Source organism: Cetorhinus maximus, chromosome 12 (genome assembly GCF_964194155.1).
Source record: "Cetorhinus maximus chromosome 12, sCetMax3.hap1.1, whole genome shotgun sequence".
Classification (NCBI taxonomy): Eukaryota; Metazoa; Chordata; class Chondrichthyes; order Lamniformes; family Cetorhinidae; genus Cetorhinus; species Cetorhinus maximus.
The window spans coordinates 41712371-41740347 of record NC_135890.1 but is presented as its reverse complement, the minus strand read 5'-3'; the positions used below and the strand labels follow the sequence as shown (position 1 = coordinate 41740347).

Sequence of the window (27977 nt, the reverse complement as noted above, 5' to 3'; positions counted from 1 at the left end):
CTTTCTGTCTCCCTCGTTTTTTGAATAAAGGAGTTATATTCAATATTTTCCAATCTATTGGAACCTTCCGTGAATCTAGGAAATTTTGGAAAATTAAAATTAATGCATTAACTATCTCATGAGCCACTTCTTTTAAGACCCTGAGATGAAATCCATTAGGACCTGGGGTCTTGTACCACTTCCCTGGTGATTGTAATTATCCCAAGTTCCTCCCTCCCTTCCATTTCCTGTCTTACAGCTATTTCTGAGTTGTTACTTGTATCCTCTATAGTGAAGACTGATGCAAATAACCTGTTCAATTCACCTGTCATCTCCTTATTTTTCCATTATTAATTCCCCAGACTCACTTTCTATAGGACCAATGTTCACTTTGTTAACTCTTTTTTAAACATCGATAGAAATTCTTACTATCTGTACTATATTTCCAGCTAGCTTTCTTTCATACTCTAATTTTTCCTTCCTTAACAATCTTTTGGTCATTCTTTGCTGTTTTTTATATTCTGTCCCATCATCTGACCTGTCACCAATCTTTACACAATTATATGCTTTTTCTTTAAATTTGACAATATCTTAACTTTTTTAGTTACCACAAATGGTGGGTCCTCCCCCTTTTCTTTCTCGCTGGGTTGTATCTATTCTGTGTATCCTGAAATATCCCCTTAAATGTCCACCACTGCATCTCTAGTGACCTATCCCTCAGCCTAATTTGCCAGTTCACTTTAGCTATCTGTGCTTTCATGTCCTCATAATTGCCCTTATTTAAGTTTAAAATGCTAGTCTTGCACCCACTCCTCTGTTCCTCAAACTGAATGTAAAATCCAATCATATTATGATCGCTACTACCTAGATGTGCTTCATTATGAGGCCATTAATTAATCCTATTTCTTTGCACAATACCAGGTCTAGTATAATGTGTTCTCTGGCTGGTGTCAGAACATGCTGTTCTAAGAAACAATCCAAAAACATTCTATGAATTCCTCATCTAGGTTACCTTTGCCCATCTGATTTTCCTAGTCTATGTGCAGATTAAAATCCCCCATGATTATCACCGTACCTTTCTGACAAACTCCCATTATTTCTTCCTTTATACCCCGTCCTACCGTACGGTTACTGTTAGGGGGGGCCTGTACACCATTCCCGCAAGTGATGAATTGCCTTTATCATTTCTCATCTTTACCCAAATTGTTCTTCATCCTGGTTTCTTGAACTTAAGTCACCCCTTTTGAATGTGCTAATACCATCATTAATTAACAAAGCTACCCTCCATCATTTCCAAGCTTCCGGCCCTTCCTAAATGTCATGTACCCTTCAATATTCAGGTCCCAATCTATGACCAAGCACTTTTTAAATGAGTTGAGGGTTTCTGCCTCTGCCACTCTTTCAGGCAGTGAGTTCCAGACACTTACCACTCTCTAGGTGAAAAACATTTTCCTCATCTCCCCTCTAATCCTTCTAATCACTTTAAATCTATGCCCTCCCAGTCACTGCCCTCTCTCCTAAGATAAGTAGGCCCTTCTCATCCACTCTATCCAGGTCCCTCACAATTTTGTACATCTCAATCAAATCTCCCCTCAGCCTCTTCTGTTCAAGGAGATCAATCCCAGCCGATCCAATCTTTCTCATAGCTGCAATTTTCCAGTCATGTCAACACCCTCATAAACCTTCTCTATATCCTCTCTAGTTCAATCACCTCTAATGAGGTGACCAGAACTGCACACAGTACTCAAGTTATGACCTAACTAATATTTTATATAGTTCCAACATAACCTCCCTGTTCTTACATTCTGTGCCTCAGTTAATAAAGGGAAGGATTCCATATGCCTTCTTAACCACCTTATTGACTTGTCCTGCTACATTCAGTGGACATTTACTTTAAGATCCCTCACATCCTCTACACCTCTCAGTATCCTCCCATTTATTGTGTATTCTTTTGCCTGGAGCTCTGATTAATTCATTCCAGAATCCAGTTGCTGCTTACTGCTAGGAACATTCTGAATTAACTTCTGGGCAAGTTTGACCTACAGTGCTTCACAGTGGTGCTGAAGTGAATATATAGTTGAATAAACTGGCACTGGACCCTGTCTGCTTTTCAACCAGCACATTTATACACTCTATACACTTCTGTAACAGCTGGCATGTGATGCGTGAAATTCTGGTGCTTATGTGTACACTGTGTCTAATATAAGCAGCATGTGCGTATGTACAAATAAAGTAGTCATTGAGGCACTCAGCAATTTATTGCCCATGTGAATTTGACCGCTGAGCCTGGATTATAGATCTGGGTCAAGGTAATGTTAAAACAAAAACTGATTTTAAAATAAAATGCTAGATCACTGTAGGCAGTCTATTTATTTCTATTTCTTTTAGTGCATAGGAATGTAGCGATTACATTCCATTGTAAATTTATATTTTAATTCCAGTTTCGCTGTGAAAAAGTTACTGTGTTAATCCTTTTGAACAAAGCTGCATCTAGCATCAGAAATGATGCATGTCAGAGCACTGAAGGATATGCAATGCAAATTAGAGCAATGTGCCTTAAGTATTTAGATGTATCTTCTCTAAAATGTGGAATTTGTTTTATCGCTTTTGAATGCAAGTGTTAGTTAAAGTATAGACTTTATCATGAACAATTCAATATAAATTCAGGCATTGGGCTTGATTTCACAGTCAACGGTGAAGCAATAACACTCTCCCCTGACCTTGGAGAAAGTTCTCCACAAAGGTCCACTGATCTCTGTAACATGGATTCCCTCTCTCCTGACATCAGTGTGAATCTGGCACCAAGCCAAGGGTAACTCCAGGCATCCAGCAATAGCGGTGCCCTCAAGCAGGATAACTACCTAATCAGATTGAAGTATTTGCACAGGCAGCGAATGTAGAATTTCTTACCTTATCTGAGAAATTTGCATTCAACAAGTATAACATTACGTTTTCAGAGCCGGTGACGCTGTTTAACAGTAATCATTAACTTAGTCCGCTGTTTAAAAACCCAGTTACACCTCATTCAACAAGGCTTACCTTTTTGAAGGGTTTTTACAGCAAGAAGAGGAGAGAGAGTAAGACTGGAAGTTCTCATCAGTTCAGTAATTTCCAATTGATTACATTCTGGTGGGGACTTTAAAGTGCACCCTCCGGAGAAGTGTGGAATCAATGACAGCAACTTCTAGCTTTCCACTTTAGCTGTGCATGGACTCTAGAAATTGTTGTCCATATCAGAGGGGCAAAGACAGCGAGCCTTGATGATTTCACTGTCATTACTACTGCAAAAACTGGGCCATTGTCAATTCAGTAGGTTCTGAAAATTGCTTTGCACTTTTTAAAAGTGATTAGAACTATCAACATTTTTTTCTCAAAAAAATCAATCTGAATGCACTGAGACACTAATGGAGGAAGGAGCAAATCGCTTTTATGTAGCACCTTTTTGTGTTCTCAGCCTCAGGAGAGCTACTGACTGAACCAAGTTGATCAAGGGGATGGCCTTGAGCATTGGTACCCCGAGTTGAGATTCCAGTTTCAACTGGGATTCATATGTACAGGTTTTTCTGGAGGGTAGATTTCATTATTATTGTGTAACTCACTGAATGAAAAGGTTAGCAAGATCTCTTTTCTGCACAGTGAACCATTACATAGCATTGGGATGAGAAAGGGAGAGAATAAAATTGGAAATGATTATCAGGATCCACCCCAAGATAGTGGTTTAGTTACTCAACAACCATTTCTAAAGTAAACATGAATGTAAAAATTGTGCTGGGGCAGAGTGTAAATGTGAACAAATGTGAAAACTATCTTTTTCCCAGTTGACTGAAGAACATTGATTGCCTCGGGATGGAGCTATGCTGAGAAGTTTCATGTTTAATCTCTTCTTTATGTTTTAAACATAGATATGGAATTGGCGCACAGAGGAATGCAAAGTCCTTGAAGGACACACCGAACAAGTGAAAAACTTTAAGCTGTTGCGAGAACCACAACTTCTGTCCTGGTCCTTTGATGGGACTGTGAAGGCAAGGAATAAATAGTGAAAAATGTTATTTTAATTGGACTTCAACATATAAAAGCAAAATATGTTGCATTTTTTAATATTTTTCATAATATTGCAAAGGAAACGACCATTTAGGGAGAAGTAATTTAAATGAAAGGTCCTTTACATGACACTTTTTTTATTTTGTGTATATAAAATTGACACTGATTCTGGGAAATTTTGTGTTTTTATGTTTTGTCACCCAGTGTTGACTTTGAATATTCAGGTGTTAGATGCAGCATATCCACATGTATATTTGAGGCCCATTATTCTTGTTACGAAAATGTGGCCTAATACTGCTCCAGAAGAGAATCAATACTATACCAGTGTAACTTTTTTTCTGATTACCATACTTTGCATCCTCGTGGCCTATCTGAGCATTTGCCAATTGGACCAGGATTTGAGATGTTTTATTCCATGGGCCCAGGTGCACTAGAAGCTGCCAAATTTATGTCATGTAGCATCAGTACGGACAGCAGAGAGAGAGAGAAAACTTTAATCCTATTATTTTGGGCTCAGCTCAAGCTCCCAGAATTCAAAGGGTAGAATGAATGCCCGAATCACTTTATTTGAAGCATAGCAAAGAGTAGGAAATTAACAGCTGAAGACTTCCTCTATTGAGTCCGTGGGGTTGATTGAAAGAACTGTGAAGTGGATATGCTGTACTGGGAGTAGGAGGCATACCACGTTCTGGAACCAAAACTGAATTCTATAGTTATTCTGGATAGTCGTGAATTGGGAACCATTATTTTGATTTTGAAATGTATAGCCTGAGTTTTACAAGCACTGGAAGAACATGTTAACCTAATAAGACCTCAGCACTGGATGTTGTTGGATCTAATCATGCACCTGGAGCATGTGAACTTACCCGACAACAGATATTTAACATACACTGCCATAGTTTCCAGGCATGTCTCACCTTTTCTAAGGAACAAAGGTAGCTACCTGCTAGTCCTCAGGAACCACTCCCAAATGTAGCAAACCTCACTAATTTCAGTCCCCATTTATTTTAAGTAATGAGTGTACATTGTCTGGAGCAGGTACTTCCAGTTTTGAGAGCACCTAGCATTGTGTGACCATGCCCTTTGCAATTTGCATATTATCTATCTGCTCTTTCCTTATTAGAAACTTACTACCTGGTGTACAGTTTTCTGCTTCTTCATGCACACTATTGAAGTGAAGTTATTATTTCATTATTCTGTTTCTTTGCTCTAGGTTCCACCAATCCAATTATCATCTTTAAGTGGGCCACTATTTTCTGTCTCCCTTTGTTTATGGGCATATATTTGAATAAAATCTTTTTAGCCTTTCTCTTGCTTCTCTGTCTTTTTCACATGCTTTAGTTTGCTTTCTTCATTTATCCAATCTCCCTGAATGCCAGCTTCTTTGTATGTTTTGAATGCTGCCTTCTTTACCATTGATACTATCTTTGCTACTACACTGCGATTTCTTATCTGGCCAGTAGGAGTTTTGATTGTAACTCCAGCAACGTTTCTTTCATTCCTTCCTATATTTATTCTGTAGACATCCTAACTATTATTGCAATGCAGTTAATAAACATATATAATGACCTGTCCAGTTCTTCCCCTTTAAGTAACAATGTTTTTGGGTCACTTTTTTTTACATTCCTTCATGAACATTCTATTCTAGTGATATGATCATTTAATCAAAACTACTTCCCTATCTTGTGTACCGTAATAGAATCCCTACTAAGGATTAGCTGCCCAGCAAGCTGAGAAAGGAAGCAATTTACAATAATTTTTGAAACATGGTCCTCTATTTTTTGCCCTGCTGCTGTTTTCCTATCACCGTTTCTGAGTAAATTGAAATAGTCCTCAATCATGCATAATGAATGACCTTTATTCCAGACTGTCTTGGTCTACAGAAAACATTCCCTGCCTAACCTCTTGCCCAGGTGACACGTAACAGTATCCAAAGGAAGGTAAATGGAAAGTTAGACCATAAGACATAGGAGCAAAAATTAGGCCATTCGGCCCATCGAGTCATCTCTGCCATTCAATTATGGCTGATAAGTTTCTCAACCCCATTCTCCCGCCTTCTCCCCGTAACCTTTGATCCCCTTACCAATCAAGAACCTATCTATCTCGTTCTTAAATACACTCAATGACCTGGCCTCCACAGCCTTCTGTGGCAATGAATTCCATAGATTCACCACTCTCTGGCTAAAAAAGTTTCTCTTCATCTCTGTTCTAAAAGGTCTTCCCTTTACTCTGAGGCTGTGCCCTCGGGTCCTAGTCTCTCCTACTAATGGAAACATCTTCCCCATGTCAACTCTATCCAGGCCTTTCAGTATTCTGTAAGTTTCAATCAGATCCCCCCTCATCCTTCTAAACTCCATCATATGTTAAGCCTTTCATTCCTGGGATCGTTCTCGTGAACCTCCTCTGGACCCTCTCCAGGGCCAGAACATCCTTCCTGAGATACGGGGCCCAAAATTGCTCACAATATTCTAAATGTGGTCTGACCAGAGCCTTATAAAGCCTCAGCAGCACATCCCTGCTTTTATATTCTAGTCCTCTCGAAATAAATGCCAACATTGCATTTGCCTTCCTAACTACCAACTCAACCTGCAAGTTAACCTTAAGAGAATCCTGGACTAGGACTCCCAAGTCCTTTTGCATTCCAGATTTCTGAATTCTCTCCCCATTTAGAAAATAGTCTATGCCTCTATTCTTCCTACCAAGGTGCATGACCTCACACTTCCCCACGTTGTATTCCATCTGCCACTTCTTTGCCCATTCTCCTAACCTGTCCAAATCCTTCTGCAGCCTCCCCGCCTCCTCAATACTACCTGTCCCTCCACCTATCTTTGTATCATCTGCAAACCTAGCCAGGATGCCCTCAGTTCCTTCATCTAGATCATTAATGTATAAAGTGAAAAGTTGTGGTCCCAACCCTGACCCCTGCGGAACTCCACTAGTCACTGGCCGCCATCCTGAGAAGGACCCCCTTATCCCCACTCTCTGCCTCCTGCCAGATAGCCAATCTTCTATCCATGCTAGTACCTTGCCGGCCTTTATTTCAAAGGGAATGGAGTATAAAAATAGGGAAGTCTTGCTAAAACTATACAAGGTGCTAGTTAGAACACACCTAGAATACTGTGAACAATTTTGGTCCCCTTATCTAAGGAAAGATATATTGGCATTGGAGGCAGTCCAGAGAAGGTTCGCAAGGCTGGTCCCGAGTATGGAGGGATTTTCTTATGAGGAGAGGTTGAATTGGTTGGGCCTGTACTCATTGGACTTTAGAAGAACAAGAAGCGACCTTATTGAAACATATAAGGTTCTTAGGGGGCTTGACAGGGTAAATGCTGAAAGGTTGTTTCCCCTTGTGAGAGAGTCTAGGACCAGAGGCCATAATCTCAGATAAGGGGTCACCCATTTAAAACAGAGATGAGGAGGAATTTCTTCTCTGAGGGTAGTGAATCTGTGGAATTGTTTACCACAGAGGCTGTAGAGGCTGGGTCATTAAATATATTCAAGGCTGAGATAGACAGATTTTTAATCAGTAAGGAAATCAAGGGTTATGGGGAAAAGGCAGGAAAGTGGAGTTGAAGATTATCAGATCAGCCATGATCTCATTGAATGGCAGAGCAGACTCGATGGGCTGAATGGCCTACTTCTGCTCCTACACTTTATGGCCTAATTTCTTTTTGTGGATACGATGTTCACTGTTATCCATATGTTTTGTCCTCTATCCGCTTTATGGTGCATGCAGGCGGTATCTCACAAATTCAAATCTTGGTTTAACCAGAAGATCACCTTATTAACCACACTTATATTTCTGATTCTGCAAACTTGTTTTGTATACTCAAAGCATTGTTATAAAATCACGTAGATTGCTCCTTCGTGAAGTGTTAATGGTAATTTAAGATAATTTTGTACATTTGTTAGTCGGTGTATTTTGTGTGTGTCATGAAGCTATTAATGTATATAATATTTTGGAAAATATTTTTCTTTTAAAACAGAGGTTTAGTCTGCAGGTATGTCTTAATTGGATTAAAGGCAGCTAGTCTGGGTGCTTTGATATGTACTAGTTTTGATATGGAAGAGAGATAGCATGCATTTGCGTTTTTTGAATAGAGCATTCAAGAAGTGGGGTGAAAACTTGACGCCTTTCTAACAGCTACCAAGCAATATGTTTATATTACTAATAAAATTGGTACAATGAATGGGGTTTCATTGTTAAAAGGTAAAGTTCAAAGAGACTGGTGAGACAATGAGAATTTGAATTCAATCAGTGGTGGTAGGTATAACTTCAGTAGTTTTCAGGTGTACAGGCAGAGGCAATGTAAGATCAAAAGACAGCTGCAATCCTCCAACTGGCTCCACAGTGAAAAGAACCACATTTTGAATTTGTAAGGTGAAAATGCTTTGCCTGATGTTTGGTTAAGTCTACGGGCTGCTGTTGCCTTAATGGAGATTAGTTTGGGAATTTGTTAAAAGTTATGATAGTAATTTGTAGCCATGTGTGTATATATTTTAACCTGTGTAAATTAATAAAACGTTTCATTTAGTTTAATGTAAAACCTCAAGATCTAGTGGTCTGATTCCTGAGTTTAGAGTCGCATCTCAAACATAACATTTAAAATTATTGGTTATTGCAGTTGTTTAAAGTTTCCCTCTTGGGGGTTTTTAAATAACTCAGCTTTACCAACTGCATCAGTTCATAACAGTGTGTTTGATTTAATTTCGTAGAAACAATTTTGTGGTCCAGTTGGCAAAATCCTTACCAATTGTTGAACTGTCTTTGAAACTAGTAGGGGTTTGTTTTGAATTTCTTCTTCTGACCCCCTGTTGTGTTTTGGGACCAGAGGAGAGGAGATAATTTCTGTACAAAGGATTCTATTTATAAGCTAAATGGTGTGCAAAGCTCCCCCAGATGAAGGTCAGGTCATTTTTCCCCATGGCCCCAAGTCCTTCACTATGCTGCTTTGAGGGTCTTTTTTTAATTTATTCTTTCATGGGCCTGGGTATTGCTGGTAAGGCCAATATTTGTTGCCCGTCCCTAATTGCCCTTGAACTGAGTGGCCATGTCAGAGGGCAGTTAAGAGTCAACCACATTGCTGTGGTTCTGGAGTCACATGTAGGCCAGATCAGGATAGGGATGGCAGATTTCATACCCTAAAGGGACATCAGTGAACCAGATGGGTTTGTACGACAATCATTGTCACCATTACGGAGACTAGCTTTCAATTCCAGATTTTATTAATTGAGTTTAAATTCCACCAGCTGCCGTGATGGAATTTGAATCCATGCCCCCAGGGGATTAGCCTGGGTCACTGGATTATTAGTGCAGTGCCATTACCATTACACCACTATCTTCCTGCAAAGGGTAAAGGTTACTTAATCACTGTGCAGCCTGGAGGGACCAGAGGAGAGGAGAGAATTTCTGTACAAAAGATTCTATTTATAATTTACTTCTGTATGTAATAGCATAAGGGTCTGCCTGTCTAAAACCAAGAATGTTCTTATTTTTAATGTTTTAGTTTAATTATTTCCTCTGCTTTCAGTTTATTTTATGAATAGAAAAGGAACTCTATATCCTAGATTGTGGAAAGCATGCATGATGCATGATTGTAATAAGTTCTAACTAACAACACCATTGTGACGTACCGAACAAGATTTTATTCAGGACGTGTAAAACATGAAATGCTCACAGGCTATTAAAAACTTTTAGGCTAAAACAGTGACTTTTAAAGTAATTAAACTGTTATTGCAAACTCCCTTGTGAATATACGAGATAGATTGAATAAGTTTATGCATTATTGAAATAATGTAGACAGGAAGCCAAGTTTACTCAGTATCTAGTAAAACATAGCCTCTCCAAAAAACATGTGACATTGAACATTGCCAGCAAACCTTAAGACTTTTATAGGTAATTACTGGTACTTTGTAAAATAAAAACTCCATGTATGCTGAAATATTAATTTGAAAAATACATTGCTTAACTTCAATACATCAAAATGTGAAATTTATAACAAAAAAATCAGCAGTGTCTAGAATTTCAATTGGGTGATCATCATCCCCATATTTCAGAGTAGGCATGAAAGTATAGCATTTGTGGAATTTGCTACCTAAAAGGACTGAATGTGAGAAATGGAAACTAAAGCTAAATGCCAAGATTCTCATGTTCCTATGTTCCTGTGCCCAGTATTGGAAACATTGAAACCTTGTTTGGCAGCCACTATAAGCTTGAAGAATGTGTCATCTACAGATTGGTCCAGCTTTTGTGGTCAGCAGCAAATGAACAATGCCAGACCTTTGTTACACTTACTCACAAATTTTCTATGGGTTTTTACACTGCAGCTTGCTGTGATTAGAAAACCAAAACAGCAAGTCACCTTCTACATCAGATCTAGGAATAATGTGAACAGGGAAAGCGACTGTGTGTCTCCTTAACAAATCAGATTAAAGGATGCTCACTGAGACTTGGAAAGTCTAAAACAGGAAGTACAAGTTAGAATATTTAATTCAATGAAAAACTCATGCACTGAAAGGAAATTAAGAGACTGGGAAGGTAAGATTAAGGAAGAAAGATAAAAAGTGACAAGGAAAATGTAAAATGTTTTAACATCTCAAACAACTTAAATCAGAAGCAATGCAATTCCACACTTATAAAAGTTAATTTTCAGTGGTGGAGAGTTTGTTTAGCAATAATGAAGATTTAAAACACCATTAAAGTTTCACATGCACTTGAATTAACAAACCCCAACTTTCTTGGTGAGTTTAGTGGATATCTATTACATAAGCACCGTAACTTCATTCCATTCCGTGCATGTGAATGCTTCATCTCCCAGCGAGATACTGATGTAGCACGAGTTGTGGAAGAGCAGGGCAACTTGGACAGAAACGTCCTGATTTTTGCATCTAACTGCATTTGCGTGTACTCTGCATATTGCTGACCGATTTACTCCTTAAGAATGGTGAATGCTGCAAAATTCAGGACAATGTAGAGTTTTTCTTTTGGAAAAATCAAATCGTATGACTGTATTTTTCATGTCAGCTCTCATTTAACTCGCTCAAGCCTTTATTTTGAATTACCGCTTTGACCAAAGATAAAGAGGTACATATGCTTGGGACAGTGAAACAAGAACTGAACAGACCTTAGAATATAAATAGTATTCAGCCTCATATTCTCAATAAGATTGTATTGTGGCTTACATCAGTTGAACCTTATTTGCAAAGACGCTTGAAATACAGTAACCAATTATTTGTTGCTTGTTACCTTTTCACGGGATTAGAATTTTTTCTTTCATTTTTATCTTGCTGTAACAAAATGGCAAAGTGTTTGTGTAAAGAATAGAATTACAGTAATAGTTTCATCCAAAATATGAATTTGCCTCTTTAAGGTACTAATTGATTTTTGGGACATTTGAAACTTTACTTTGAGTCTTATTGGACAAGCCTTATTGGACTGTACAAATTTAGTTAAGCTAACATTTAGTTGTGCTGACTCGGACTAGTTTGGGGTATCTAACATAAGTGGAGATAAATTATGTGATTCTCATGTAAATCTAAGTGATAATTTGGTTAATGCAGATCTGGTACAGAATGTTTTCTAATTTTCATTATTTCAAGGTTACATCAGACATTAGCACTAAATTACTTTTAACATTTAGGTATGGAATTACATCTCTGGAGAGTTGCTGAAGAACTACGATGCTCATAAGGGAGCAACAGTTCTGTCATGTGATGCATCATCCAGTGGCAGTGAAATTGCTTCTGCTTCTGCAGATAAAAGTGCCAAGGTTGGTGTTCATTTTTGTTTTAAAGTCTGAACTAAATACCTTGACATTATCTGTTCAAAAATAGTTGAATCTAGTTTCTGTGCATGGGATAACTTGCTTGAGACTGGAGGACAATAGGAAAGTTTATGATAGCAATGTAACCCTAATAATTTATGAGCAATGCAGGCGACAAAAGAGATTAATTTCTGTGAATCAGCACTTCTAGCTGTACCATATCATGCACTTAGCTATAGTAATTTGTTCACAGATTTTAAATCTGATAATTCATTGTTGTGCTTGTGTTGATATTCTGCTAATATTGTGACATGCATAAAGGGTTGAGCATCAGCAGTGGAAAAGTCACACCAGTGTAAAGGACTGATAGTCTTAGTTGGTTTAAGATCCATTATAGGGATGGAGGCAACTTCTGCACTATATTTGGCCACACTACAACTGATCTGAGAATGTAAGATTCTGACAATACTAAGACTGAAATGTTCTTATTCCACTGCTTGATGGATGCAGAAACTATAATAGTTTTGGAATACAGAAATGTGAAAAAGAAAGCATATATAAACACACACCTAGCCAGAAAGATACAGTAGTGGCGACATCATAGTGTGTATTTGTACATGGGTATATTCTAGTCAAGTTGCAGTACTAAAACTTAATAAACTCTTCACACACAGTGTTCTACATTAATGGCTTTTGTAATCTATTAACATGTAGAGCATGCTGAAGAAACATCTTTTATATAAATTCATGAATGTACATTAGATCAAAAGTGTGCTGCCCCAGAGGAAAGAAAATTTATTTTAAAGAGCTTTTTTGATCTGAATTCTAAGGACTCAATGGAATGCAGTCTCTTCAATCTACCTCATCTTCAGCATTCTAATCAAAGTGAGAGTGTTTAGAGCCAATGTTCTCATAAAGGACAGGAAAAAGAGTAACTATGTTCAGAATTTGCCATCAGCAGGAATCACGTTAAATAAAACTTACTCAGGGTTCAGAGTGTGACCTTTCAGGTCAAACTTCAGAATCAAGCCCTTCATAATTTCGGCAATTTAAAGCCATGTTTTGGCTTTTCCAAATGCAATCAGCTGAAATATTTATGATTTGTAAGTTAATTTTGAATATTTCCATTACTTCAGACCTTCTGAATTGCAAGTTGTTGGAGAAAGGCAGCCCTCTTCTGCAATGACTGGAGCATGACGCAACTTGGTTTATTGATCCAATTTGGATTTATCTTTGACATTTGGCAGATTTTGCCTCTGGTTTTACAGGTGTAATATAAACAAATCAAATCTCCAAGACAAATATCTGCTTGCTCGGGGTAGGAACTTCAAAGGAATACATTACTGAACATGGGAACCTTTCATGATCTGTACATCCCAAATAGCAATCTGTAGTTTGAATTACTGTGCAAGTTTTCAAAATCACAGATCAATTTGGATGCTGTAAGCAATCCTAAAGGATTTTTTATTTCCTTTGGATGAATTATTTGATCAAATTATGTAGGCAGTAAACACATTACCTAGTTTGCTGTCAGAAATCAATACTGCTGAATTGCTGTATAATAGTTGTTCTGGTTGATAAACAACATAATTCTATTCCTTTTTTTTAAACCTAAAAAACACTTTAATTATTAACTAATTTTAAAAATAGATATTTGAACAGATGTGAACATAGAGAAATTCAGATTAGTCACAATGAATCATAGAATGATATAGCACAGAAGAGGCCATTGTGCCTACACCAGTTTTGGGCAGATGTCCAATTAGCCCCTACTCTTTTCCCATAGCCCTGTGATTTGTTTTCCCTTAAAGTATTTATCCAATTCTCTTGTGAATGTTGCTGTTGAATCTCCTTCCAACACTCTTCCAGGCATGCATTCCAGATCACAACAACTGACCGCATAAAAGAAAGTACTCTCCTCCTGTTGCCTCTGGGCTTTTCAACAATCGTTTTAAATCTGTGCCCTCTGGCTACTGACCCTTCTGCCACTAGGAATAGTTTCACCTTATTTATTCTATCTAAATCATCCATGATTTTGAACAGCTCTACAAAATCTCTGCTTATTATTCTCTGCTCGAGAGAAAGAACAACCCCAGCTTCTCCAGTCTCCTACATAACTGAAGGGCTGTTATTCTGAAGCTGTTTGAGATTTTCAATGATACAGAATTGCTAATAAGAAAAGGCATTTCAAAGGTACCCATTGGCAGTCAACCCTGGGATTATATTAATTTCAAAGACATTCCAGCTCAGTCCTTTCATTTCCTGCCCTCCTTAGAGAGGTTTTTTTGACTGAGCACTCAATGAGATCGCTACAGCTAACCCTTCATGCCCACTGAAGTTTTAAATGGTTAGCAAAGCCACAGGTGACTAGATTGTTCATGTAATATGGACTTGTGGTGGAATCAACAAGACAATATACTCCTGGACTATAAGTTATAGATGTCACTACCAGTACTTACTTTGTCGACAGACCACCATTAGGATGGGAAGATGTTCATGTCATGCTCAGTTAAAGCGTGAGGATATTGTGGACTGTAAGATCATACTTTGTGAAAGTGGCCCAAACTCTGTTAAGATGGCTGCAACTTAACATGCGACTTTGGAACATTTGAACTGTGGACAGTATTCGATTCTGTGGCCAACATTTGGTTAAACATGGACCTGAATAAGGGTACTTGTAACCACCTGTGAAGTTTAAACATCTCTCAGTGTGAGGAAGGACCACCGTTTGAGGAATATGAAATTTCTAGACTTTGGCCTCAGAGCGCCATATTGAACAAATTTGAGCTCAAGCTGGGGCAGAGATAAGAGTGAATGACCATTGTCAACTGCTATTGTATCATGGCAGTCTGGATCCCAGAAGTGTTAACCCTGCAGTCATGTGACTGAAATTAACTGTCAGGGACTGCAGTAAATACAACCTGAACAAAGCAAAGATGTGTGAGAGAGAAACACCTGAAGCACCAGGAAACATCTGAAACAGCTGAACCATCATAGCTGAAAGTCTTATAATGCAGCCAAAGTACTGTATTTGTTCCAGCTTCCAAGTCCACCTGAGAACCAACCTCCTAGCTATACATCTAGAAGAGACTTCGCAGCTTCATGAGAACCCTTTGTTTTTAAAAGACTTTCACTCCAACTAAAGTGTCAACTCAACCAAGGAGATATCAGGTCTGCATTGATATAAAAACTGAGTTATAAATTCTGTTTTGATAATTACAGCTTCAACTTCATCTGTATTTAACCTTTGTACATGTAATAGTGTGAGTGAGATGAGTGATTGAGACATTGCATTACGAACTTCTGGGGCAAGCGTATGTAATAATAAATAACCTTTTTTTTAAATCACCAAAAGTCTGCTGCTAGAATTTATTTTAAATTAGGAAAAAAATTACTGAGGGTAAGCAAGTATTCACACCTTACATGCAAACATCCTGATTACAGACTGGAAGGGACTACACACGCATTCTGTCCATAACATTTATTACATTTTGATTCAAGCTTGTTGACTCTAAAATGGTTCCTGCAAGACATAAGTAAGTTAAAGTTAAGATCTTTCCCTGTCTCCTAAAATACAAGAATTTTGCTCTTGTCATTGACAAGCCTGTAGTTAAATAACAATGCAACAATTTCACTTGTCATCAAGCAGGAGAGGAACCTGTTCTGCAATAATTAAATTCCTTTTCCTCTGTTTTCATTCATTTTGAGAAACTTATGGATAGAGAAATCATGAATCATTCTTATAACCCCTTACTTGATAAAGAACCTATGGATTTCCGGTGTCATGAAGATTTATACTATTGAACTGCTGTCGTTTCCACACCGGATTGACCTATAGTCTCAGTTAATTAGAAAATGCTGAAGGTTTTCTAGCCCAGGCAATACCTGCGTTTTAGAACAACTTCAGAAAGGTGAATTCAAAGAATCTGAAACAATCTTCTTATCTTTATGAAATTCCGCTGTTTGGACCCTTTCTGCTAAAAAGATCTTGCTTTTTGCTTTATCTAATTTGACTCTGTGTCATTGACATGAAACATCTACCTCCCAGTTCAACCAGAGCGCAAGTTGGCTATAATGTTATATGGAGACTATGATAACTACATATCTGTCAGGATTACCTTCACTTGCTAATTAGAAGCACCCTTCACCTATCACATGCTTTTTCAATTAAATGTATATGTCCTTTTCACAAAACATAATTATTGCAGATATTACAGCAGCCTGTGTATTGCCCCCTCCCTGTTCCCTGGTAATCAGGACCTGGGGCCTAGTCGCTCTGTCTCTAGCTCCGTTTCTTAAGAGAAAAGGGCAAAAAGATTTTATTAGTTAGCTCCGCTGCTTGGCACTTTTTAATGGTTATTTTTATTGTTTACTCATTTTTTTAATTATTAATTTATTGCTTTGACTTTTTTTTTGCTTAGTAAGTTATTTATGTTTTCTTCACACCTTAACATTTAAAAAAAAATTCATGTTCAATGTTGTGCCAAACCAGATCCCAGGCAGCTGCTGCTGGATTTCTTGCTGATGGGGAATGAGGGGCTCACAAGTCTGATCACTTTTTGGAGGGCTGGCAAAAGGGGTTGTTTTTGCTCTAATAGGAATGAAAAGTGTTGGAAATGCTCAGCACATCTGGTGGCATCCGTGCAGAAAGAAACCAAGGTCAGTGACTCTTCATCAGAAATAGTGCAGATCATGGACCTGAAACATTGATTCTCTCTATACAGATGCTGCCTGGCCTGCAGAGTATTTCCAGCATTTTCTGTTTATAGTTCAGATTTCCAGCATTTACAGTATTTTGCTTTCCTATTATATGCTCCATTCTGGACATTTGTAAGTGTGTTTGGTTTCAATTTGAAATGAGAAAATGTTTTATCACTCAATGAAAAGTGTAATTTTGCTGTTAACAAAGCCCACTTGTATGGATAGAAATAGCCAATTATTGCAGGTGAGTTGGTTGGTGCTAATTTACTGGAAGGTTTTTGCAATTTTTAAACTTGAAAAAGAAACCAGGAGTCATGCGCCAATAGAATATGTCACTGTTAGTTCAAAATATTCTCATTTGTACATGGGATTGTTGTCTGTGGTGCTTGTGAGGTTCATGTCTTTTGGGTGTTGCTGTCCAGATATTGCGTAGGGCCAGGTTCAAAGAAGTGGAGCTGGTTGTATAATGCAGCAACCAAGTTATGTTATAATTGTCTGACAAAGCTGTGGTTATACAATGTATCATACTGAACCCTTGAGCTTTTGATGGGCTTTATAAATAGAGGCATAGGGTACAAAAGCCAAGAAGCTTTGCTAAAGCTATAACAGTTCAAACCCGCTGTGACTATGGTTCCCAATTCAAGGCACCCAAAAGTTGTGAGGGGGATGATTAAAAGGGGTGGGGTGGTAAGGGGCCCGGAAATAGGAAAAGCACCAGGGCCCATGATTTCTCTCCATGGCCCTGATTAAATGATACTTTTTGTCTTATTAGTAGTGAAGTACTCTTTCATCTATATAAGGAGCATACTATTGAAGGATGAAAGAACCAAAATAATTACGGAAGGAAAGATGGAATGGATGAAAAAGATAAATGAAATAAAAACAAAATTCATATCATTATCCCTGAAAGAAGTGACATTTCAAAGTGAATGAAAATTAATTTTAATAATTATCTGCCATGCAGAGGAAGGCTTTTATTGACTTTTTAAATGTTAAAATTCATACCGTAATGCATGAATTGGTATTTTCTCTTCCATTAATTCTATAATTTCTGCCATCAGTTGTAATGGATATAATTAGCCAAGTGTTTTCTTCATGCCTTCTGTTTTGTGTATCACAAGATTATCTTGGGAAGGAGCAAAGTTGGAAAACTGCAAGGAAATTGTTTTTCAAAATATCAAGTCAATAAAGAATTTTACAGATACATATCATGTGCAACATTACTTGAAAAGCTGAGGAGTGCTATTACAAGGCTCAGCTGTAACAGATGTATGTTGCAGTTGCAAAAATAATACATTACGCAGAGTTACTGCATCCCTTCAGAACCTAAATATGGCTCAGAAAATGGAAGCATTTATTATTTCAAAAATGTCAAAGCTGCTTATAGAATATAACATGGCCATTTGCATTACTTTAGAAGAATATATGAGTAAGAGATGTTTTAAAACCATCAGGATTCTTATTAATATGACGTGTGTTGAATATTGATTTTGCTTTCTGTAGTAAAACTAGCTGACATAAGGACAGGAGGAGGCCATTCAGCTCCTGGAGCCTGTTTTGCCATTCAATTGGAACATGGATGATCAGTGACCTAACTCAGTATATCTGCCTTTTCCCCATATCTCAGTACTTTTAGTTGACAAAGCACAAAGAATCTCAGATTAAAATTAACGATAGACCTAGTACCAACTGGCATTTGCAGGAGAGAGTTAGAAACTTTTATAATTATTTTGGTGAGAAGTGTTTCTAACCTCACTCCTGAAAGGCCTGACTATGTTTTAGGCTTTGTGCCCAAATTCTAGACTCCCCAACTACTACTCCCCATCTCTTAACCTTTTAAATTCCAGGGAGTATAACCCTAGTCTGTGTAATCTCGCCTCATAATTTAAAAAAACATCTATTAAACATTTTAAATCATTGGCAGTATAGCTGGTAAAGAGTAATCCAACTCTGTACCAAATTTACTTTATTTTATATGACTATGTACTGTTCCATAGTGTTGAGGTGTAAAATACAAAAAGTAAAATTTATGCTGTGTAATAGAATTCATTAATAAAGGTGACATAAATCATTCTTAGACATTGGCACCTTGATGTTGGCTATTGCAATCAGTATCCGCTCTGAACAGCTAAACTAAAGGTCCTAACTGGTATCTTGTGGGAGTCTAGGCACTGCCCTAAGTTCTGGAATTCCCCACCCCCTAAATCTGTTTAACACTCTCTCTTCTAAGGTGCTTCTTAAAATCTACCTCTTGGGCCCAGCCTTTGGTCATCTGCCCTGATATTTCCTTATCAATTTTTGCCTGATAATGTTCAATTGCCACTAGGTTTCAGTACCACTGCAACATCAACAACTTGCATTTATATAGCGTCTTTACAGCCAATAGAGTACTTTTGACATGCAGTCACTATTGTAATTATACTTTAAATGAAACTTTGAGCCAATATATTTCCTGTTTTGTTTGTACATTTTATAGAAGATGGTGTCCGTTACTTAGCTATCAGTCAATTAACTTAATTTTATCTGTAACATAGGATGTATGTGATTTTTTTTTAAGATTTGGAGCCTGAACAGCACGATGCCTCTTCATGTTTTGACTGGTCACAATGCCTGTGTCAGGAGCTGCAAGTTCACTTGGGATAATAAATCCTTGGCTACCGGAGATGACAATGGTGAAATCAGGGTACCTATCACTTACCATGATTTTTTAAAAATATTTGTTGTTTTTATGGGTTTACTTTGGTAAACCAAACCATGTTATAGGAAATAAATTTGTTTCCTGAATGTCCTCAGTTATGCTGGGATTATACCCTGTAAATGAACTCATAGGAACAACGATCAATTTTCCTGGATCCCTGCTTGTAATGTGCATGACCTACATTGCTGAGTAACACAGAAACATCCTGAAAGAAAAAGGAGGAAACTTAATGTCAATATTGTAATGGAGAGGTGAATAACATCATAATGATGGTCTTATAATTTCTTGGCATTTATACGATACCTGCAGTCATTCATAAAACTACCATAGACAACAGACACCCAGGAATGCTAGTCTGTTGGATGGAAGCAGTTTTGATTTAAAGGAACAGAAGAAAGCAAATCTTTGGTTTCAAAGACTAGTTTGTAACATATTGTTTTAGTAAGATTTTTGGTCAAGTTGTTGAGAAGGCTTTATACCACGGATTGTGGCAATGCTGTTCTTTATTTAGCTTTGAATGGGGATTCTGTTTTTATGTTTTTCTAAGGGAGAAGCATCAAGGGTTGCCAGACAGGTGAGGTAGCGCAACGTCAAAACTCTGCCTATATTCCAGTACCCACAAACTGTAAACACAGGCAGGAGTGTATTATTTTGGACATGGCTCTGGGCTCTGATTTATTAGGGTCGCTGTGGCAGGGTTGTGCCACCAGTAGAGACCAAAGTCTTTCTTACTCAGCAACTGGTATGGCACTGCAAATGGCTGTGAAAGCTGCTTCACCCCTTTTGTGTCTTCTAATTGGGATACTTTTCACTTTTTTTTGCGCTGTTCTTTCCCTTTAGGTTTGACAGCAGCTGCAAACCAGTTGAAATGCCTTTTAGGCCTCACCAGATACTTTTAGAATTTTTTCATCCAAAGTGGTTTTGTTATGATCCCCAGCTGAGGTTACCACTGGACAAGCCTGATCCCAGGATGGAACCCAGCTTGATAGATCATAACTTTTATTTGTTTGTTCAGATATGTGGAGAGGGGCTACTGAACAGAGTCACCGGAGGCAGGCAATGAATTTTTAACAAAAACATAAAACGTTTATTAAACAAGAAAAGATTAACTATATTATAATATCTCTTCGCCCACAACTATACCTTTACAGATATATACAGATTTGTAAGGGTAACACAAGTTACCAAAGCTATCTTATACTTTAATGTTCACCATAAGTACACAGTCCATGTAAACCAATTGGCAACCCGTGGTCAGACACACTACACTCTGAAACCAGGTGACAGATGCCATCCTAGACAGATGCTATGGATCTCATCTCAACTCCCCCCAGACGCTTGTTACACTGTGAGCCAATCAGTATCACTGAACTCTGTCTTTCACACGAGGGTTTCCAATCTCCACTCTCCAAGAACTCGCTTTGGAATCTTCTCCCAAACCAACGCTTTCACTCGGGCACCTTCTGCACGGGCTCACCTCCAAGGTTTCAAACTCTCCTTCCGATGTTCCTTTCCCCTGGGGCACCATATGCATTCAACCTTTCCTCCATGCACTCTCTCTCGCAGACTCAACTGTCAACAGTAAACCGCTGCTTCAATGCCCATAGCAAAGAGTTACAGACCTTCAGTTGTCTCTTTGGACCTTCTGGCCTCTCACAAGCCTTTATCTCTTTAAGCTTGAAGCTTGGAGACTTTCTCTGCTCCTCAATCTTAATTTCACTTAACAGGATCTTTTCTAGATTCCGGCCCTTCCTTTGACGAGAAGGTCTGCTTGGGACTTTCTCTTGTTCCACTCCCCTGGATTCTGGGGTCTTTTCTTTAGCTTGGGACTGGCTATCTGTCCACTTTGCTCCAGTCTCTCCTGGCAGTTGTCTTCAAAACCAACTGAACTCGAACAGCTTCCAAATCAAACTGCTGTTTCTAGTTTCGTGTGTCTGTGGGAGGGACATGCCTCTCTGGACCCCTGTTGCTAGGCAACAGCTCAGTTTTTCTACTCTTGTTTGTTTAACAGAGCTGCAACAGTCATAAAACTCTCATTCGAAATGCAGGCACCTTTTAAAGTAAAACTAAAACTCAATTTGACCTTTTAACACACAGATACAAAAATACAAATCAAACTTAAACATTAAAGCTAAAACTAATTTCTAGCACATTTAAAATACAAATATAACTTACTTAAACTATCTCTATTTCCTAACACTTTTAAATTTCACCAGAAGTGCAATTTTGCACTCTCTCCACCTCCACCCCGAAGTTTTACCAGCTCTTTGCAAAGGGCCAAAACTGCACCAGGATCTATGAATAATTCTTCACATGAGCTGGCCATGGAAAATTACTTTGAATCAGCTCACTGCATTTCTGGCTAGCTTTGTCCTTGGATCCTGGTATTCTGAGCTGCACTTTGCCAAGGTACATTACTATAAGATGAAAGAAGCTGCAGGTACAGTACAAAATTGTTGGAAGTTGATACTTTTTCTTTAAACTTTTTTTACGTTGAGATATTTGAGACCAACTACCTTTGGGAGCAGTGCTCAAATTTCCATGTCTCCTTTAACTCCGAAATGCTACGTAACAAATTATCTAAACTGATATATTCAAAGATTGATTAGGTTTTTCTCTGAGCTCAATGGCGGGAAAAAAGTATAGACCCCTCTAGTATTCAAATGTGCAATGCTTCAATAAATGTATAGCACACCCTCTAACTGCATATTCACAACCACCGGGGAAATTGTCAATGAAAGCAAATGCAGGTTTTTGTTATTAAAGTTGTTGAACTAGACTAAACAGCACAGTAGAGTCGCAGATTGCTTACTTAAGTCTGAAGCCCAGCTTTAGCAGGTGAGAAAGCAAAAAGTAGTTAATCTTGGAATGGAATTCTTTTTGTGTTTCTCTGATTAGATCTGGAGGGTGCAAGATGGCTCTTTACTTCATATTTGTTCAGAAGAATCAGAGAACAAGGATTCCAAACATGGAGGCTGGGTTACAGATCTTCACTTCTCCCCCAACAGTAAGATGTTGGTCTCCACTGGTGGCTACATAAAAGTAAGAGGAAATAAAGTGGCAACTTTTGAAACATGGTACCAAAGAAACATTTTATTTGAACAATTTTGTTAAACAGTTTCTTTATTAGGTTTTTTTTGTTGTTGACTTACCTGTAAATTTAGCCAGAAGCCAGATAAATGTTAACTATTTTCAACTAGGGTACAATTACTGCCTTGAAACACATTTCATTATTAATTAGATGGTCAAATCTAGCTTGTATGAGAATTTAATATCTCGTTCCATGGACATAGAACTGATAAGTCAGCTTTTAATCATTTATTTGTGATGTATTGTTACACAGCAAAATTTAAAAAAATTTTTCTTAATAATAATATGATTTCCATCACCATAAAGCTTGTTTAGATCTATGCCAGCTTGTTAAAGATACCTCAGAAGTACAGCCGTTACTTATGGCATTTACTGGGTGAGTTACTGCAAACTTACTGATACAATCCTTGCTCAGGGCTACTTGGGTATCATCAGCAGATTTAAAATCATAATCACATTTTCGCTAACCCTTAATTTTAGGATTTATGGTGTAATGCATTTTCTTATTTGTTTATGGAATGTAGGCATCACTGGAAAGACCAGCATTTCTTGCCCATCCCTAATTTCCCTTGAAAGTAACTTGTCAGTTCATCAGAATGCAATACACTGAAAAACACTGATGAATAGATGCACACAATCAATCCATCAGAAGTGAGCAGTAACAATTCCAAATACTCTTCATTCCAAGAGAGTAAAGGGAACAGAAATCCAGATTCTCTTATGACTATTTGATTATTAAGAAAAATGAGTCTAATGTAAGCTTACACTAAGTCATGAGGTGGTAAACACACTGTACCTTTTAGAAGTTGCATATCTCTGGAAAGTCATGGAGAATGGAAGAACAGAGTAGTTTAAAGGATGAGATGTGTCCAGAGTCCATCTCAAAGTGGCTGTTTGAAACGTAAAATTTCTGCGTTTGTTTAGCAGCACAGTACCAGATCTTCCCAGTCTCTGTGTAGTTAGCTGCCCTGGCTGTACTCTCATTGTAGTTGACCTCAGTGACCCACGATACAGGGAGCAACCTGACATTGTTTCTTGTTCCTGAAAGCTGTCAAAAGAGGGCATATATAAGGGTGTCGTGCAAGCACAGGTTGGAAGTTGGCTGTTATTTCACCCCCCCCCCCCCCCCCCCGCCGATAGAATAGCCAGGTGCTACTCACTGCTGAGGTTCCATTCTGAATAATGTATCAAAGAAAGATTGGCGCTCAAGGATTTGTATGCTAAAAAGGAATTGTGTAGAAAGTTGGCAAAATAAGGGTTCATTTACTTGGTTTTGGACCATAACTACATACAAAGAAAATCATTAGTTAGTGATTTTTATAAGAATTAAACATCGTTCTTTTACATGATAGGAGTTCAGTTGGCTAATTGGCATTGGCCTTATCCCCAGACTTGACCAGCATGATGACTTTGTTTAGCAAAATTCCATTCTCCAGAATATATTTATTTTAAAACAGCTAACATTTTACAAACAAATTTTCAGCACTAAGTGAGCAGATGAAATTTAGTCACAGTCAAATGTCTATATTGGAAGCACAGATCAGTCTTATATATATGATGTCCTTGTGTTCTTCCCCCATCCAATGACTATTCATGGATGTGGATTGTAACTTAATTTGAAAAATAGGGTAGGTAATTTTACTTTTTCTTACCTTAGGACAGACTTCTCCCCCACCCTCCATTATTTATTCATGAAAATTCCAATTCCTCATGGAGGGATTCATAACAATAATCCATCTTTTGTCATTTTGAGAACAGTCTGTAAAAATATGCTGGTTCCACAATGAAAATGCTTTGGGCCACTTTATTTATAATTACAAAAAGGTTTCCCATTTGACAACAGAGTGATTGAATGCACTGATTGCTGCACAATGATTTATAATCTGGATTTAGAAACACTGATTGCACAATACTAAGCGGATTATAACCACCAGGGAAAGTTTCTGAATTGCTGTATGTTTAAATCGGAGCAATTGCATTCATGATACTAAGATTGCCACTGTGCTTTTTTCAGAAATGGGAACATTCCAAATCATAAACCTGATAATATTCAACTGAATTTTGAAAGTCTGGAATGTCAGTGACAGAAGGCCAGTATCTTAATGTCGCAGATATTGTTTGTTCAATGGGAGTGAGCGCTCCCCAGAGTTAGTGCAACCTTTCAATTCAAGAATATTTCACAAAGCTGGCAACTATCAAAGGATAATTCATATTCTCACACCACATGTGTATTGACATTTTAATCCATCACTTGAATGACTTTTCACTCAGGCAGTGAAAATACCATTCTAGTACATTGACTCCAAATATTTAGTGCAACATAGGTAAAGAAAGACCTTGTGGCCTTGCAACTAGTTTTTTCATATCACAAGTTCTTCCAAGAATGTGGTTCCATACCTTGAGATCTATAAAAGGACCTTAAACAAAATTGATATTTAATCATAATAGAAACAAAAGTTGCTGAAAATACTCGGCAAGGTTGGACAGGATCTATGGAGAGAGAAGCAGAATTAAAGTTTCAGGTCAATAACCTTACAAGAATAAAAGGGACCTGTGATGGGGTGGAAAACGGGAGAGATTAAATGACAAAAGAGTTGGTGGTACAGGATCAAAGGGAATGGTAATGGTGCAAGTAAAGAAGCAAAAGATGTATCTAGAGGACGTGTGAATGGCAGAATATGAACAGCTGCTGTTCAAAAGCAGAAATAAGAAAGATCGAAGCATACAAAATGATATTTACTTTAATTTCAGCAAATCGGGCTTCTATAGCAACTTTAACATTGCAAAAGGTAGTGCATGGGGAGGGGCAGGAGGAATGTAGTAGAAGAAGTCAAGAAGATAGTCAGAAGAAAGGTTTTAAATACAGAGCAAGGCAGAAAGATTTAGGGAAGGAATTTTAAACCCTATAACCATGTTCGCTCAAGTTCAAGATCAAAGACATGTGAATATCTGGTACATTTAACCATCCATCTACCAGATCTGGCTGGACCACATCAAGTGCCAATGGGCCTTATTCTCTCTGCCAATGCTACCCACCACTCCAGAATCATTCTGGAGAACTGAGATGACTCCCCAGCTTCCTTTTCTGCACTGTTATGGCACAACAGATGGTAAATGCTAAGCTGCTCAAATCCCAGAGGGCAATGTGAAACAACTGCCACAACTGTTTTGCAATTTGTATTCTTATTTCGAGATGCATGCCTTGAATTCAGTAGTAATAAATCCACCGAGTCTTCAAGGTTTTTTGCAAAACTAAACATTTTTTAATAAAAGAAATAATTTTAAGCACATGCATAGGTCTACAAACTATTACTATGATAACTCCTAGCTCCTCCAATTAATCTGACTCCCAGTTACACCCCCATTAAGGCAACAGTAAGCACAAAATAAATTTTAACAGACCCAGGCAAAGCACACAATACCCTGGACAGAATTTTCACAGCAAATTCTCTTAGTACAGGTTCCTATTGGTAACAGCTTGGTACGTAGAGGCTGGAGGCTTTTCACATTTGTTCGACCTTAGAATTCCATCATCTTACACATAACCTCATCTCCTTTGTACATGTTTCTTACTTTTTAATGTAAATCCCATTGTCCCAATATGTCTTTGCAACTTTACCTTTCTAATAATAAAAATCTTTCCTAGTACCAATTTTATCAGTAAGTTTTGGGAAAACTAAACACGCTGTTTGGCTTCTTCTGGCTAAGTGTAACATTTCACCCTCTCTTTTGAAATTCAAATTACTTTGGTTTATCTAAAAATGCAAATTTTCCTTTACACCTCACATTCTAAAACTTCGGCCATGCTTACTTATTTAGCATTTCAAACCTAGCTTCTCTTCTGATACATCAAAGCCTTCAGACCAGCTGTCTCTAATTCAATTAAGTACCCCCCAACAAACACACGTGCGCACACACACTATCCAGACCCCACTATTCCTACTTTACAATAAATCACAATAACATTATGAAAAGTATTATATTTTCATGACAACTTCCGGGCCACTACAATTGAGAGGTTCCTTTCAGCTGTTTCTGCTGCTTTCTCTTTCCCATCAAGTCAAACCACCCTTAGGAGCACCCTGCTGTTACCTCCTCTAGTTTCTTTCTCATCTCCCCTCATGCCCTCTCTGACCAACCTCCTATTATCCTGATCCAGTTCCCGCAAAATTGCTGCCCATCGAATGACCCTTGCTGGCCTCATGTTAACAACACCACCACCACCCCCATGCCTCCCTCACAAAAATCATCAAAAATCCCTGTGTCCCTGAAAACTGCTGCCTAATTTCTAACCTTCCTTTCCTCTCAAGTTGCCCTCACTGAGATCTGTTGCCCATCTTTCCCATTACTCACTTTTTGAATCCCTCTAGCTTCCTGACCTGCAATAGAACCTAAATGGCTCTGATCAAAGTCACAAATGACTGCAGCAATGTTGCATTATTTTTCCAAAGTCCTCAATCCCATTGCACTTTTACATGCTTGACCAACTATCCTTCTCTAATGCTTTTCTTCCATTGTTCAACTCAGTGGAACTATTCTCACTTGATTCTATTCTTATTATCTGATCACAGCGAGAGTATCTTAAGCAATGGTTACTCTTTGCACACCCACACTGTTACCTCTGGAATCCCCAAAGATCTCTCTTTAGCCTCCTTTCTTTCTTTACCTATGTGATGTTCCATCGGCTGACTTAAGGACCAGCTTCCACATGTATGCTAACAACATCCAATTCTACCTGTGCATCACCACTCTCACCTTTACCATTGTCTCTATTATTGTCAGACTGCTTGTCCAACATCCATTCCTTTTGCCCCGCAATAAACCTTCTCTATTGCAAAGACTACCTGTAAGGTCACCTGCCTACAACCCTGCCTCAATCCCTCTGCTGCTGAAACCTTGTCTATATCCCACATCCCACCTGCATCTTCCTCCAATATTGTAACCACCCAGCCCACAAACTCACTGTTCTTTTGTTATTGGCTTCTTGTACATCACCCCTCCTTTTGTCTCACCAGTGGTGGCCTTCCTTTTAACCACCTATGTCCCACAATCTGGAATTCCTTTCTTAATTTCACTGCCTCATTTAAAGCCCCCCTCTTCAACCAAGCTTTTGGTCACCTCTGCTCACATCTCTGCCTTTTATTCCTTTTCCTTAAGCATCTGTGAAGCACCTTTGGATATTTTCTCTATGTTAAATGCAACAAAGAAATTAAAGTTGCTTTCCTCATGCCTGGAAGAAGAAATTGTAATCCAACTGTACTCCATTGTGTGCATCTTTTATTTTTCAGTAGGAAGAGTTTAAGTTCTATGTCAGTTGAGAGAAAATCTAGATCACAACATGCTATTGTAAGACATGGCCCTGTGGTATAATTAATTCTGTTTGTAGATGGGATATTGTTAATAGAGTATTCTTGTCCATTAATCACCTAATTAGCTTTTGAATAAATGCTTCACATTGAGGCTGTCGCCTTTGTAATGGTCTCGAGCAACCCTGCAGAGTCCATGCTATTTATGCACATTACTTATGTCCTGTTACAATTTTAATTAAGACTTTGTTGGAGTCATGGCTGAGAATTATCCTATCAATGTTATCATGCTAATAGTGTGGTCTGGACAAATACTGCGTAGTTACCGTTACTGTGGTAACACTGAAAATTCTGATGAACAGAAAATATTTGCATATAGATTTTATCAAGGGAACTGCA

The 27977-nt window shown here is 38.1% G+C and overlaps 1 protein-coding gene across 4 annotated transcripts in view; it reads left to right on the top strand.

The window, feature by feature from the left end:
- Window positions 1–27977, top strand: part of apaf1 (apoptotic peptidase activating factor 1) — a 215259-nt gene that overhangs the window by 141707 nt on the left and 45575 nt on the right. For 2 of the 4 annotated variants that reach the window (XM_078553441.1, XM_078553440.1), the window contains 4 exons: window positions 3882–4001; window positions 11661–11789; window positions 19042–19167; window positions 22081–22224. In XM_078553441.1, the coding sequence (XP_078409567.1) occupies window positions 3882–4001; window positions 11661–11789; window positions 19042–19167; window positions 22081–22224 (519 nt within the window). Of the gene's footprint in view, window positions 1–3881; window positions 4002–11660; window positions 11790–16275; window positions 17339–19041; window positions 19168–22080; window positions 22225–24286; window positions 24363–27977 lie in introns of those variants that run through there. The other 2 variants (XR_013578123.1, XM_078553443.1) reach the window with 2 other exon arrangements.